The 13,447-nt window shown below is 41.2% G+C and overlaps 2 protein-coding genes across 3 annotated transcripts; both read left to right on the top strand.

Annotated features, from left to right (window-relative positions):
- Positions 1-141: 141 nt before the first annotated feature.
- On the top strand, positions 142-7,534 carry LOC110990074 (uncharacterized). 2 transcript variants are annotated; one of them, XM_087137131.1, is made up of 3 exons: positions 142-1,824; positions 3,268-3,332; positions 3,881-7,534. In XM_087137131.1, the coding sequence occupies exon 3, from the start codon at positions 3,881-3,883 to the stop codon at positions 4,835-4,837; it is 957 nt and encodes a 318-aa protein (XP_086993257.1). In that variant the 5' UTR covers positions 142-1,824; positions 3,268-3,332; the 3' UTR covers positions 4,838-7,534. The 2 variants fall into 2 exon arrangements, with proteins under 2 accessions (XP_086993257.1, XP_086993259.1); XM_087137133.1 differs by having other exon boundaries at positions 3,233-3,332.
- A 176-nt stretch (positions 7,535-7,710) lies between these two features.
- On the top strand, positions 7,711-10,631 carry LOC147799209 (uncharacterized). The gene is made up of 8 exons (XM_087137134.1): positions 7,711-7,968; positions 8,608-8,679; positions 9,015-9,089; positions 9,299-9,339; positions 9,545-9,706; positions 9,825-9,989; positions 10,102-10,266; positions 10,432-10,631. The coding sequence occupies exons 1-8, from the start codon at positions 7,960-7,962 to the stop codon at positions 10,613-10,615; spliced, it is 873 nt and encodes a 290-aa protein (XP_086993260.1). The 5' UTR covers positions 7,711-7,959; the 3' UTR covers positions 10,616-10,631.
- Positions 10,632-13,447: the final 2,816 nt, after the last annotated feature.

The raw sequence follows: 13,447 nt of genomic DNA, 5'->3' as shown, positions 1-13,447 counted from the left end.
GATCCTTCCCATACTGTTGAGAATTTTTTGGAGATTCATGCTGATGGCATTGGCATTATATAATTGGCCTGGCCAGAGGGGTGGTTCGTGTCTGTCGGCCGAAAATTTATAGTTATAGTAGCACGACTTGTACTGTTACTTCTCCAGTAAGCTATTCTGACCTGACAACTCCTTTTGTGTTGTAGCATGTGGTTGACTCGCTCCGCCCACTCTTGTTACTGACGCACCATTCGTCCCCACCTCGAGGGTGAAATGACGCCTCTAGACCTGTGAATTGCTCACTGGCGAACATTCCAGGGAAGCACTGGTGCAGCCATGAGTATTAGTTCGACTTCTACTCGTCCGAACGAATTTGTAAAGATGGATTAAAATAGTAAGGAAAAGCTGTAGCTTATGATCTTTCTATTGGGCATTGTCTGATAATACGTTTGCATATTTATATTACTATTCGATCACGTAAAGTTACATTAGTATACAGCATATTTTGTGGTAATGAGGAAATGTTTTTTGGACTACAAAGTTATGGGTAAACGTGCCAAATATACAGCCTTAGGTTCGTTTTCCGAAAGGCCATAAAGGTTGCCTATAAGACCCCGTTCCTGGCTCCCCCAAAACATTTGTTCTGAGTAAATGGTTCACTTACTTTGTGGCTGAACTACTGTGATCATGGAGGATGTGCTGGGAGCCTGGAGGAAGGAAATACCAAGTACACATTTCCTAACTTGGTCCGACTGTCGGTACGTGCGCATTTCAGAGTTAATGTGGTATGCCGAAACAGGAAGAAGTTGGAGGTACTGTACTACAGTGCGTGCAGTTGGGAGTTCAGTCGAAGGCCTATTTTGACATGATTGTCAGTGCTGTGACAGAGGTGATGGGCGCACACCCTGCCTCCCCCCCCCAAAAAAAAACGTCTCTTTCCAAGTCCAGTGGGAATGCTGGGGAAAATGAACGTACATGTGTCACATTTTACAAAGTAAACAAAACCGTGCAGAGGTGGATACTGTTAACGATGTCGAGTGAGAGTCGACTGGTTTTAAGCCACGGCAGTTGCAAACGTAATGCCATTTAAGTGTCGTAAAGGCGAGTTGTGTGTCGGTGTTTCGTAATTCTTATGGTTTTATCCCGTCTGTTTATCGCTGTTTTCTCCGTCATTTTACTTTTGCAGAGATCAAGGAGCGAGAATCTGTGCAAAGAAATAAGACAAAAAGCTAGTTGTGGATCCACGGGAACTTTTACCAGTGATGATACATATAGTATAGATTCATTTTTCTCCAAAGACTTCGAAGAACAATTACCAACATTTCCCAGAATATTTTTGTGCAGTGGCATAGCTCAGCTGACCAAACGACCCGAAAATCATGACTTACTACGTAATTTTTCTGTCCACCAATCACAGCTAGTCACCCAGTAGTTAGGTGACTACATTTTACTCTGTAATTGACAGGTTTGCACAAACCACGTGTTTTTTAATGAATTATTAATATTGGCATACCACTCACCAATGACAGTAAGTCTTGATAACTACAAATTGTTGGTGATGCAGGGTTTCGTTGCGTCTATGGCCCGATTTGTGTGTGCCATACGTCGAAGCAACATAACTTCCGCCCTATACCGTTGTGAAACACGGTCGGTGATGTGTGTGTGAATGACAGCGCTTGGAGACCAATCAAATTCAGGACAGCTTTTTCGGTCACTGCTCAGGAAACCAGTCACTGGTATAAAGGCACGAGCGGCTTCTGGCCTTTTCAGAACGACCACTGACAAATTCACATTCGCATCTAGACGGGATCCCAACAATTGGCGGAGATATATCAGCAGCACCTGGTGAGTGCCAACACTGTTTTTTCTTCACATCTGGTTTGCTTGAATGCATAAATTCAATTTGATCGGCGCCTTTCTTGTATCTTGAAGAAATTTAATGCACACCCTTCCGCTAGCAAACCTAGCGAGAGAATGGAATTAGCGTGCGATTTAGATTCTAGTTGACTGTGCTAGAAAATATATTCTTCGCGATCTCAGAAAAAGAGAGAAATTGTGAAGAGCAGATCCTTACGCGTGCGTTACGAAACCCCGGCTTACCTTATTAGCAAGAGTGTACTACTCATGCGTGACATATATTGGTGCGAATCCTCGTGTGAGGGCCCGTCAAACCGCAAAATGAACACTAAGTGATGACTTTTACCATAGACTCCTTCCTCCGTGCTCTCAGGGTGTATCAACTTACGTTTGAGGCAGCATAACCAGGCCAGCTTTGCTAAAAAGCAGTTAATCAAACGTAAATGTATACCTCCATGATGTAATCCCATCAGCAGTCGCCGTCACGTTGGACAGGCTTGATAAACGTAAAGTCTGGCATCTCCATCGCCGCAGGTGATTAGGTGCAAGCGCCACCAGTTTCAAGGTTTAGTTCTTTCGGAGTTAGCTCTGCTACCGGTGGGGAACTAGAAAGAAATTCTGGCACTTTGTTTACGTCCAGGTGTTCGGTCGTAAATTAAAGACTCCTTTCAAAAATTGCCGCGTGAGTGGGCGAGCACCCACTAGTTAAAATGTCATCATAGTGCTAACAATGTCGACCTAGCTGTGTTCAGTCATGGGGGCATGTGTTCTTTTTTCAGCGATATTGAAAATGCATTCAGTATCAATGAAAATGGGAAAACAATTTTTAAAAGCTGTAAATATGGAATTCTTAATGCATTATAACAGATGAACATCAGTATCGTAAGCCCTGACCTCTGTATAGAGTCATATGGTGTCCCCCCCCCTTTTAAAATGTTCGCGTCATGCCCCACCTTTCCCGATCCCCTCAATTTCCGGCACAAATTAAATGTAGGCCTACGCCATTGCAAAAAGGCAAGGTCTCCTGCGAACAAAGCAGGCGTTTAAGGGGGCGTATTGCTGCGCTGATGGACAGATAGGACGTACTGCCGTTCCAGAGTGACGTATCTTCAGTTTGGGCATGCGCTATATGTAGTTGGAATACCAAGATGGTTCATCAACAGAACAGACCAGTGGAGATATGTCTGTTAATCTTGAATTTGCATGATGTGCATGCGGGCGCATAACCACAAAATTCGTCTATAAGCGACCGATAATTTTTTGTCTGTATCTTAGTTTTCGATTGTCATTGTTTTACATTTTCCTGTTTTCGAAAGTGCTGTAATTTTTGAAGATTTAATTCTCTCTTTTCTTTGGAGTTATTTGGGGTTAATTATCATACTCAAATTTGTTACAGATGTCTATGTGTTTTGGTTTCCTTGGCTCTTTCAGCTTGAAACGAGCGTCATACACAGCAAGATCTGTTCGATCCTATATTAAAAGGAGAGTGTATCAAGGTAAGTGTACCATTGCCCGTTTTATTTTATTTTAAAAAGAAAAAAGTCTAAAACATAATGAAAATAAGTAATTTGCTTGAAATTATCCCTGGGTGGACCTCCCTCCGTCATTCATATTGTACGAGTTCGCCACTTATAAGTACTTCCCCCACCCCGCGCCGCCCAGAGATGGCCCCCTCCTCCTAAATAGAAGTTTTTACTAATGACTTCATAATTATGCACGCATGCGCACAAATGGCCTTGGCGGCAAGAAGTGTGTGCGAGTTATTGGAATGGTACAGGGATGCGACTTTGATGATAATTTTCTCTCAGGTTTTCTGGCTTGGTTCATTTTTTTCTTCAGAAAATACCATTAAGATCGCTTTTGCTATTAGTTTTTAATCTGAGCGGGATTTTTAGCGTTCTGTCAAAAGACTTAATAATCAAGCTCATAAATATTAAACTTTGGCAGTTGTGTACATTCACCAGACATGAACTGTTTCTTTGAGGTACTCTTTATTCTGGTCAATAGTATATTTAGTGTTTATTTATTTATTAATTTTCTACAGATGCAGATCTGGTCTGCGACCATCCTATCGATCAGCATCCTATTGAGTAACTCTTTGAAGCTTCGCGCTGCCACTGCCGGGCCAGTTCCTGAGGACGGTGATGGTCAATGGTCGCAAATGTGTCCTATGTGTTGTCAGGGACAATCTGGAATACCCGGCATTCCTGGATTACCAGGTCAGCTGGGAGGTCCAGGGGTCAAAGGTGAAAAGGGTGAGATCGGGCCCATTGGCACTGTGGGCGAGAGGGGAGCGCCCGGAAACCCTGGGTCCAAAGGGGACGAGGGTTTAGGTTTGCCGGGTAAGATGGGACCTATGGGTCCACCGGGATTGGTTGGATCAACTGGGGCACCTGGTGTCAAAGGTCACAAGGGTGGGATGGGTCCTGTTGGCCCTATCGGAGCGCAAGGACCACCTGGAAGCACTGGGCCTAAGGGAGATGACGGGATAGGCCTTCCCGGCGAGACAGGTCCGAGAGGTCCACCTGGTTCAGAAGGACGAGCAGGGGCGATTGGTTCGAAAGGTCGGAAGGGGGAGCGTGGGGATTCTGCGCACCGGGTAGCATTCACCGTGACCAGGATATCCCCCTCGGCTATCTCAAGCAACAGTGACACCCACTTACCCTTCGACCAGACAGAGACGCTTCTCCCAGGTACCGTCTTCGATCTAGAGACTGGCACGTTCACATGTACCGTTCCGGGTACTTACTTTTTCACGTTCTCTGTGCTAAGGCCTTCAAGGTTCAGAGAATCTGTTTGGGTTCATCTAAAAAAGAGCGCATACGGAGTCGTCTCTGGTGAAAGCCACGAAACCATTGGCGGTGGCAATCAGGTTTCTGCAAGCGCCGTGCTGCTCCTGCAGCAAGGCGACTCGGTGTATTTAACATATCATGGGCAGGCTTATGGTTGGAGAACCACTCACTTCTCTTCTTTCAGTGGCTTCCTCCTTTACGCACATTAAGTACACATGACAATGCAAATTGCAATGTGGTGTTTATTCTTCAATACAATGAATATGTAATTATACTCTTCTGCTGAATAGGCTATGTAAAGTAAAATATGCATAATAACTTCAAGCTTTCTGGTTTAAGGAACAGTGCTTCTGCAGTGGCATAATTTACGGTGAATATTTGCAAAGAGCCGGTTCTTGTTAAAACGGCAAGATCCGGTCCTTTTCGAGGACAAAGCACGTGAACTTGATTATGCTCAATGTTATTTTGTGATTCTGCGTGCAGACATGCTGGGCTTTTGGTACATGTCGACATGCAAATGTAATGCTCTAAATGGTCCTCTGTTGTCGGCTTTTTTTTTCAAACTCCGCAATTTCCCCATTTAAGACAAAGCCCAAGACATGGTGACTGCATCTATTCGCTCCGTTGAGAGCTGCACCTAGACTTTTCCCAGGCCAAAGCCAGACTGTCTGGCAGACCCCAACATAATGTGTGCGTACAAAATAAATACCGCTCATTCAGAAATACCAAAAGAATTCTGCTTTCCCGTCATTGTTCAATTTTTTTCTTTTCTTAAATCGAGAAACTCTGATAAAAGATTGTGCTCAACTCAGCCTCAACCCACATGACATAGTGGGCCCAAACCTAAATTTGCTGTTAAATCTCTACCTCGTGGAACTACGCGTGGATTTCTGGTTAAAAAGAAGAACTAGAACAGGAGGAAAACTTAGCCCGCAACTCCAAACCCTGCAGCATTTTTTTGTGCACAAACCAACCTAGCATCCGGGTCTTCTTTCTGGGACAGTTATCGCAGCTTTACTCATGAATATGGAAATAATCATTAGCGTAAAAACTAAATAGGCAGCAAAAGACCCCTGAGGTTATTACTACAAACTTTTAAGGTTAACTGAGACACAAAAGCACAGTATGCATGTTGAATCAAATAGAGGCCATTGGGTGTGCCCTTTAATTCTCAAAGAAGGCCATCTCACAGTCGTTAGCGGATCCCACCCCCCAAAAATCACCCGTCAAATGCCTGATATCTTTGAAGGTATGCATACATTAAAAATACTCACATTTTAGTTACAGCTATGAAGTTGAAATGAAGTACGACACAGGGTTTTGCTGTTGCGATATTACGAAGTTCATAACCTCTCGAGTGTATAGGTCCGCACACCTTGAGCACGTCAGTAGAAAACGTGCATTTTGGGCTGAGGTGTCTCAGTGAAAACCGGGAACGGCGTGTCCAATTCCCACAAAAATATGTGTCGACTGATGACTTCCGACATGTTTCAATTTAGGCACTCACCTCTTTATATTCCGGACGGGCTCATTGCATGCAGCGCCGCAAATTCCTATACATGAATTTTGACGTGCTTGAAAGCAACCTTAATATTTTATGATTTTTTTTTGTATATTTATCGTATGATGTTTAGTTTATTATGAGTATCGTCTTTGGATATAGCATTTCTAAGCGTGCTCACACTTAATTTTCAGAACTATCTATACACTATGTTTATTAGTCCTTTTGGTACTTCTCTGCAAAAATTCGCATGACTCTCTAACAAAATTGAAGAGAGGGGCCACTCCAAAATGATAAACCCTCAGTTGTCTATTTTATAACAAGCATGTGTAACTTATTTTATAACAAATCTTCTGCATCTTTTGTCCCCCTCTCCCCCTTTTCCCTCTTACCCTGCCCTGTCCTTTTTGTTAAGTTTTGCAATATCTGTAGGTGTTTTATGTTTATCCAAAACTGTAGCTATAAACTACATGTTTACAGCCTGCTGCATGGAGTGAAACCTCTTTTGAATAAATTTACAAGGCGAGTAAAGCAAATTTTGGAAAGATCAGACAATTCCAGCTTCCTTGGGAGAAACTGTGTCTGCATACATTATAGCTGTATATTATTACTGTATATTGTCCCAACGTTGACTGTAATGATGGTGATTTGTATGAATTAATGCGTTTGGATAACTTGAATCTCTTCAATCGGTTTTACTTGACGTCAGTATAATCCTTATTTGGGGCCAACTTGGTTGTCTTTGATTTCGAAAAAAAGGAACAAACTGAGTGGGCCAGTAAGGGCAAGGACGTACCACTGCTGACTGGTTGAATATTCAAAGACTGTTTTAGCGCTGTAATATGAGACCTTTTCATCCCAAGAGACAATAAAACATGTCACGTGCTACATGTTTTATTTTGCGACCAGCATACCATTTTTCCTTGATGTAGGCGTAGAAACCTGTTTCCCGTATTACTGCATGCTAAAGAGTGTTTCAGTAAATGTCAACTGACTATAGGCAGTATATTTTGTCTAGAGATCAAGAAGAATTATTATAAAATGTGATTTGTGTTAGCCCATACTCTGCAATAGTTTCAAGTCACTTCAAATTATGGTTCTCTGAGAGGTTTGAAAATATATACCTTAAACTCGAGAAGGAACATTTATTTTTTAAATTGTTGACAGCATTGTCATTCTTATTCAACTTGGAATAGCTTTTGATAGTCAAATAATGAATAGATACTATTCCCCTTTCAAGGTACATGTGCATCTTAATAGATACGGACCATTTTCCCTCGTAGTTCAGCTTAAAGTTAAGAAGATCTATAAGTAATAGAAAACATGCTCCAGCTTCCAGATTATCTCTGTTGCTATGGGAAAGGATTAAAGACAAAAAAGTCACCGATTTATGCTCAGACAAAGAGCTTTTTTCATTGAATTTCACCTTTTTCTGATATTATTGAATTATTGGATTTAATTTTCATTTACACTTACAACTGGGATCACTTAATAATAACATAATGCGCCGGAATGGATTTTTAACACTGGCCCCCATTTGATTTGACCACTCAAGGCCAACATCGTCAGTAGCGCGAAGTTTCCACTTCGTTCTGTGACGTCACACTGGCGCATGTGTTGCACGGTACCAGGGAAATGCGCGCTTTCTCCTGGAAGCGTTTGTGTTTGGCGTTGTAGTAACACAAATCAGACCCCTCACAGGTTTACGTGAGAACAGACGCTCTTGAAGCTATTGCAGCTTTCTATCGAGAATTCTGATCTGCAAGTCACTTCATTTCGCTAGTTTTGCGACTTACGAGAGGACAGAAAACCAGGAAGTATCTCCTTGGAATGAAACGAGTGAGTTTTTGCTTCATATTTATAATTATTTCTTTGATCATCCAGCGCCTATGTTTTGTAACCGGTTTATAATGTTGAGAGTTAGAAATAGGGCTTTTATTTTATGGTTAAATAATTATTTAAGAGGTTATAAACAAAATAATTAAAAGATCTTAAAGATTTTAATTCATTGGTCAAGAAATAATTTGCGTTTTCCCAATTCACTTTCATCAAGCTGCCGTCTTGTTCCACCTAATCTATGATTCTTATTCACCTCATTTCCGTTTTGTTTTGGAAAATTTCAATATCATTCTCTTAGAATTACTCAACAGACTGAAAATTTCACAACCACTATTTTGCATGTTTTTCCCTTATGCCTGATTTCAAAGTTGTATCTTTGTTCGAATAAGTTACATTTCCAGATTTGTTCAATGCCATGAAAAATAAAAGAAGTATCTCAGGAGAGACGTCCCAAACCTTGGACGTAATAGTCTGATCACAAAAAATGCCTAATTTAGGGGTTATGTAAATCAGAATTTATTCCAAAAGAACGATGCTTCACGCTTCAGGCTTTCCAGCTTTGAGTAGCCCAATGTAGGTTACTTGTTCCCCTTGAGGACACGCGTATCATTGCTCTTGCTTTTCGGCAACCCCTTGTAGGGAATCATGGATATTAGTTTGATGTTACGACATCACGGACCGGAGGAGACATGCGTGGATTGCGGTTTACCCGTAAGTAGGCTCTCTTCAATATTCTGCATCAAGATTGAATTTGCAAGGTCTGTAGTTTCTTCCACTCGTTAAGAAATGCCATCATCAAAGTAGGGATTGATATGACAACTGTCGAGTCAACAACATCCAAAGCAACATTTACCAATGTTTTCAGAAATATTAAATCCTATTTCAATGATGCAAAAACTGAATCGAGAGTAAATGCCGGTCGAAGTATCATAAACACGGTAGTTTATTTACTGATTACTTCACAGACTTCAGATTCTATTAGAAATAAAAACGCTTTCTGTGTCAAACTGTTATAATCTGTTGAAACTGTTCGGATTTCCCATCAGGCTGGGCTACAGAGTGATCGTTACTCAGACAGTGAGACGTGTGTGGATTGTGGACTACCCTCAAGGAAATGTCCAGTGAGTGACTACAATCTAGAGTAAACTCGATTTACTCGATATAGCTTAACCGATAGCCACGTCCCATTAATTATAGGATTAGAGCGCGATTACTGGGACTGATTATATCAAATGCTAGTAATATGAATTCTTTCAGCTTTGTTCAACCACAACAGCTACAGATGTTTATCTCCATTTCCCTAACATTTCTACTTTTTTATATTCCTCAGCATTGGAGCTGCCCAAAGATCCGCCCAATACAAGGAAATGGGTAAGAGTGCATGGAAAGAATTTAGCATTATATTAAAATATAACTGCATGGAAATTAAGGAAATCATTACGACATTAAGAGAAGATGATTTGACCCTTTACCGGGACTTAATGAGCATAAGTCTGCATACTTTATAGCAACAGTTTGAAGTGAACGTACACCAGGCTACCGTGTCTCAGATAACCTTATTCGTTTCTACCATTAGCGCTTCCCTGTCAAAGTCGCCTAAAGATCCTGGACAAAGTGAGTCTATCCGACTGCTTCCAGCGCCACCCCAAAAGTCTCCCCCTCCGTCCATCCATACTGCAGGCCGACGACCGTCTGAATCAGCGTCACTGCCCAAAGGATATGGCTCCCAAGCAAAGAGGTACGTTGAAGGAGATGTTTTTGAGCAAGGTCTTACATTATCAGTGCGTGGTTGTAATTCAGTAAACCAAGCAAAGACTACGACACATAAAACGCATTTTTGGGGTTTGTTTCTGCAGGGGTTTGTTGCCAATCTCATCACTTGCCCCCTTACCAAATTACTCCGCCTCGTGGACACCGGTGCAGAGCTACCAAGCTCCACCATCAATGCCCCAGTGTTCCAGTGGCCGGCAGTCAACTGCCGCGTCATCACTTCCCCGTGGGCACTCTTCCCCAGGAAATAGGTATGTTCAAAAGGTTTTTTGGGCAATCACCTCTCAGTCATCAATCCATTTATTGTAATTCAGGAATTTAAACAAAGACAAGAGATGAATATATATGTTTTTGTTCCTTCAGGGGTTTGCTAGCAAGATCTGCAACTCCGCCCATATCAACCCGTTCCAACTCATCAGCACCGGTAACGGGCCACCAAGCTCCAACACCGATGACTCACGGTTCCACCAGCTCGAAGTCACCTCCCACGACATCACTGCCCCACGGGCACTTTCCCCCAGGAAATGGGTATGTTCCAAAAGTCTTTCCGGCAATCAACTTCAATCATCAAACCATTTGTTATAATTGAGGGATTTCTGGGTATCAGCTTATAAATTCAGTAACTGTAATTTAGTAATTCACCCAAAGACTATCACAGATAATATACTTTGGTTTTTTGTCGGATCCCTACAGCACATTGCCATCCAACTCTCCCAACGCTTCTGCTGCCTTATCGGCTGGGTCCACCTCATCTATTGCGCCGGTCTCACCTGGCAATCAAACTCCCTTGTCACCGTCTCCTTACGGTATCACAGGCCAGCAATCACCGGTGACGACATCCCAGCCGAATGCGCCTTCTTTGCAAACAATTGGGTAAATTCAATACCTTCGCTCTTGTCAATTATGAAAAAAATAATTTGAAAAAGATTATTTTGTCTCTCAGCAATATCTCAGTACACATTTTTATCGATATAGGATCTAAAGGAGGGAGTGATGACGTGGGGTTGTGTACCCTGGCGAGCCATCCTCGGGTACACCACCTCACCTCAGCACAGAAGGCGCGATGGCGGCGCTATCACGTGCACATCGCCCCAGAGCTGGTGGAGGATGCAGCACCACAGACCCAACTGAGTGATGTTTTCCAGATGGGTCTGGTGCTGTATTTCATCGGTCTCTGGGGCGGTGTGCCAAGCCTGATACCGCTCGCATATTGGTGTTTGCGGCGGAACCCCCAGATGCGGCCATCAACGGCTGTACTCCGGCTCATGTTGGCTGGTATAGCCTAATAACTTTGTATATATTTATTTCCTTCCTAGACACGAGGGAATATGTATAAATAAAGAAGCATAAGGAGAAAGACCTGACTTAATCAATTTTAGAAAGATCTTTGAACTACGTTTAAATTTACGGGCAAACTTTGGAAGTCCCACGAGGGATTCCTTTTTGGCAATATGAAAATGAACATTTTAGAATTATTTCTTCTTCCTGGCATTTACCCATTTTGAGCAGCATTATTATCATATTGAAACAGCATGCGACTCGTGCATATCGTGCGAAAAATACCTGGTACCTAATTGGATAAGAGTTTGTCTCAAGTTTCTTTTTTTTTCAGGAACAACTAAATAGGCACTTTATTTATTTGCACATGCAGTACTATAAAAATGGAAGAGGAATTTCATGGTTTTATCCCTTATGGTTTGGGAAAGAGTATGTTTTTGCTAAATTTCCACTATTTCCCAGGTACTCAAAATCGCTTGTGTTTCAGTATGAATTACTCGTTAACAAGTGTCATTTATGACAGAGTTTCCTATTTGTCCTTTGGTTTGGGATGAATTTACGCCCTCTGGAGAGGAAAGCTGATAGTCCAACACTAAAAAGATATGAACTCATGATTTGAAATTGCCTGTCGCTTAGCCCAAGGTCCTCTAATGAGTAACATTAGTAGCCAAAGCAGTGCTTTTGATTTCGTAGTACATAAACTTCATGTCCCAGACTGGTCGTCAACTGTTTTAGTTGGTTCTTAATTTAGACAAACAAGGGACTTCAATTGAATAAAACGGTTGTCTTTAGACCACTTCCTTGAATTTCTAACTCTGGTCTTCTAGGCTGAGCACAAATTTTGCTAAGTTTACATTGACGATTTTATGTGTGTGAAAAACAAGAGTGATCATCTAGAGTAGGCTAATGTGAAAGTTGAAGAGAAAGTTGATCCAACATTTTTACATAAGCATTGGTCAACCCTAAGTTAATCACTGTTCCCAGCAAAGGTTAATAAAAACTTTTGCTCAATCAAAAGTGCTAATTTTAAATTCATAATACATAATACTGTGGTGGATAAAATTGTGGATCTTAGCAAAAGGAATTGTGAAAGCTTAAAAAAATAACATATGGGAATACTTTACCTGAAAAGGTTATTTTTTAATGACTTTGAAAACGTTATTATGAAGTTTTGGGACCTTTAAAGATGTGGTTCAGTGGATGTACCGTATATACAGAATTTATTCAGAAAAAGTTTTGCAATCATCACTTTCAAAAATGTTCTTCAAAAATGAAGCTGCCAAAATAAAGCAAAATCAAACCAGAAGCTATTTCAGTTGTCACAGCACGCTTCAAAACCTGCTCGATTTTAGCTTAATTTAACATAAATCATTATCAACGGGGATTTTTAGTATTAAAAGGGAATAATTCGACAACAATGTAGTTAAGTTCATTTAACAAAGTGGACAGATAATAATTGCTACAAAGTGTAATTATGTATACAATAATCATGAAACATTCAGAAGACGTGAGAGTCTCACCAAATGAAACTTGAACTTCCAATAAATATTTCTTTGCTCACCTTTCATCTCCTTGCCTCTACCGGGTCCCTCGCCTTCTTACGTGGCGCATTTACTCTTTTTTCTTGTATTAATGTAGTCATTATTTCTGACCAAACTGCAAACATTTTGAAACAACAGAAATAATTACCAATTAAAGAATTGCACACAAACCTGATTTTTTGGTTCTAGGAAAAAGAGCTTAGAACTAGATTGAAAACATGTGCTAATGATCTCTTACTGCGATATGAAAATCCTTATGCAACGAAAACTTTAAAGTATTTTCAGTCATCCCCTGTGTGCTATTATCCGAAAATTCTGATCTTTATCGCTCCACAAACGTGTGTACGCACAAAGTGTACTGTCGCCCACAGTTTTATGTTTAGTCTCGGGTGTCGCCAAAAATTACGGTACTCAGAACTGACTTCAGTTGTTCATATGCGTGTCATGTCTGTGAGCTCGACCATCACAGACATGTCTGCGCCCTCTTTCGACAGCATGACAATGAGACTACTATGCATGGGTATGTAAACGTTGGAAATTTCAGTCTAAGATTAACTTTCTCTCATGACTAACTTGAATCTTCTTTCTCTCATCACTCCACGTAAATCTCTGTTTTTCTCTTGATTTACTACACCCATACTGGTTTCCTTCAACTTTATTGTCTATTTGTAACGTAAGCCACACCCTTGTCTTCTCATCCAATAAAGATTTCTTTCATGATGCGCGTAAATTCCCAGGGGATACTATAAAGGGCCGGGTCACACCCCTCCAGCTTTTGACCGGGGGAGGGACATTAAAATGTATTTAATAAAAAACAAGGGAGAACAAATGAAAAAAGCCTAAACTTAACATACCTTTCTGGTGAATTAGTGTGGGTAATACATTATTAC

The sequence above is a fragment of the Acanthaster planci genome, linkage group LG05 (assembly GCF_054643075.1).
Source record: "Acanthaster planci isolate LZ-2023a linkage group LG05, COTS_SCS, whole genome shotgun sequence".
Classification (NCBI taxonomy): Eukaryota; Metazoa; Echinodermata; class Asteroidea; order Valvatida; family Acanthasteridae; genus Acanthaster; species Acanthaster planci.
Note: the sequence above shows the minus strand (reverse complement) of the source record. Positions and strands in the feature narration are given on the sequence as shown.

What these genes read in the sequence shown, in the direction of transcription:
- LOC147799209 (XM_087137134.1), top strand. An exon ending in TACCCTCAAGGAAATGTCCA is followed by an intron (nt 9,090 to 9,298) that starts GTGAGTGACTAC and finishes TATATTCCTCAG; the next exon opens with CATTGGAGCTGCCCAAAGAT. An exon ending in TATGGCTCCCAAGCAAAGAG is followed by an intron (nt 9,707 to 9,824) that starts GTACGTTGAAGG and finishes TTGTTTCTGCAG; the next exon opens with GGGTTTGTTGCCAATCTCAT.
- LOC110990074 (XM_087137131.1), top strand. Translation starts at nt 3,881, where the DNA reads ATGCAGATCTGGTCTGCGACCATCCTATCGATCAGCATCCTATTGAGT.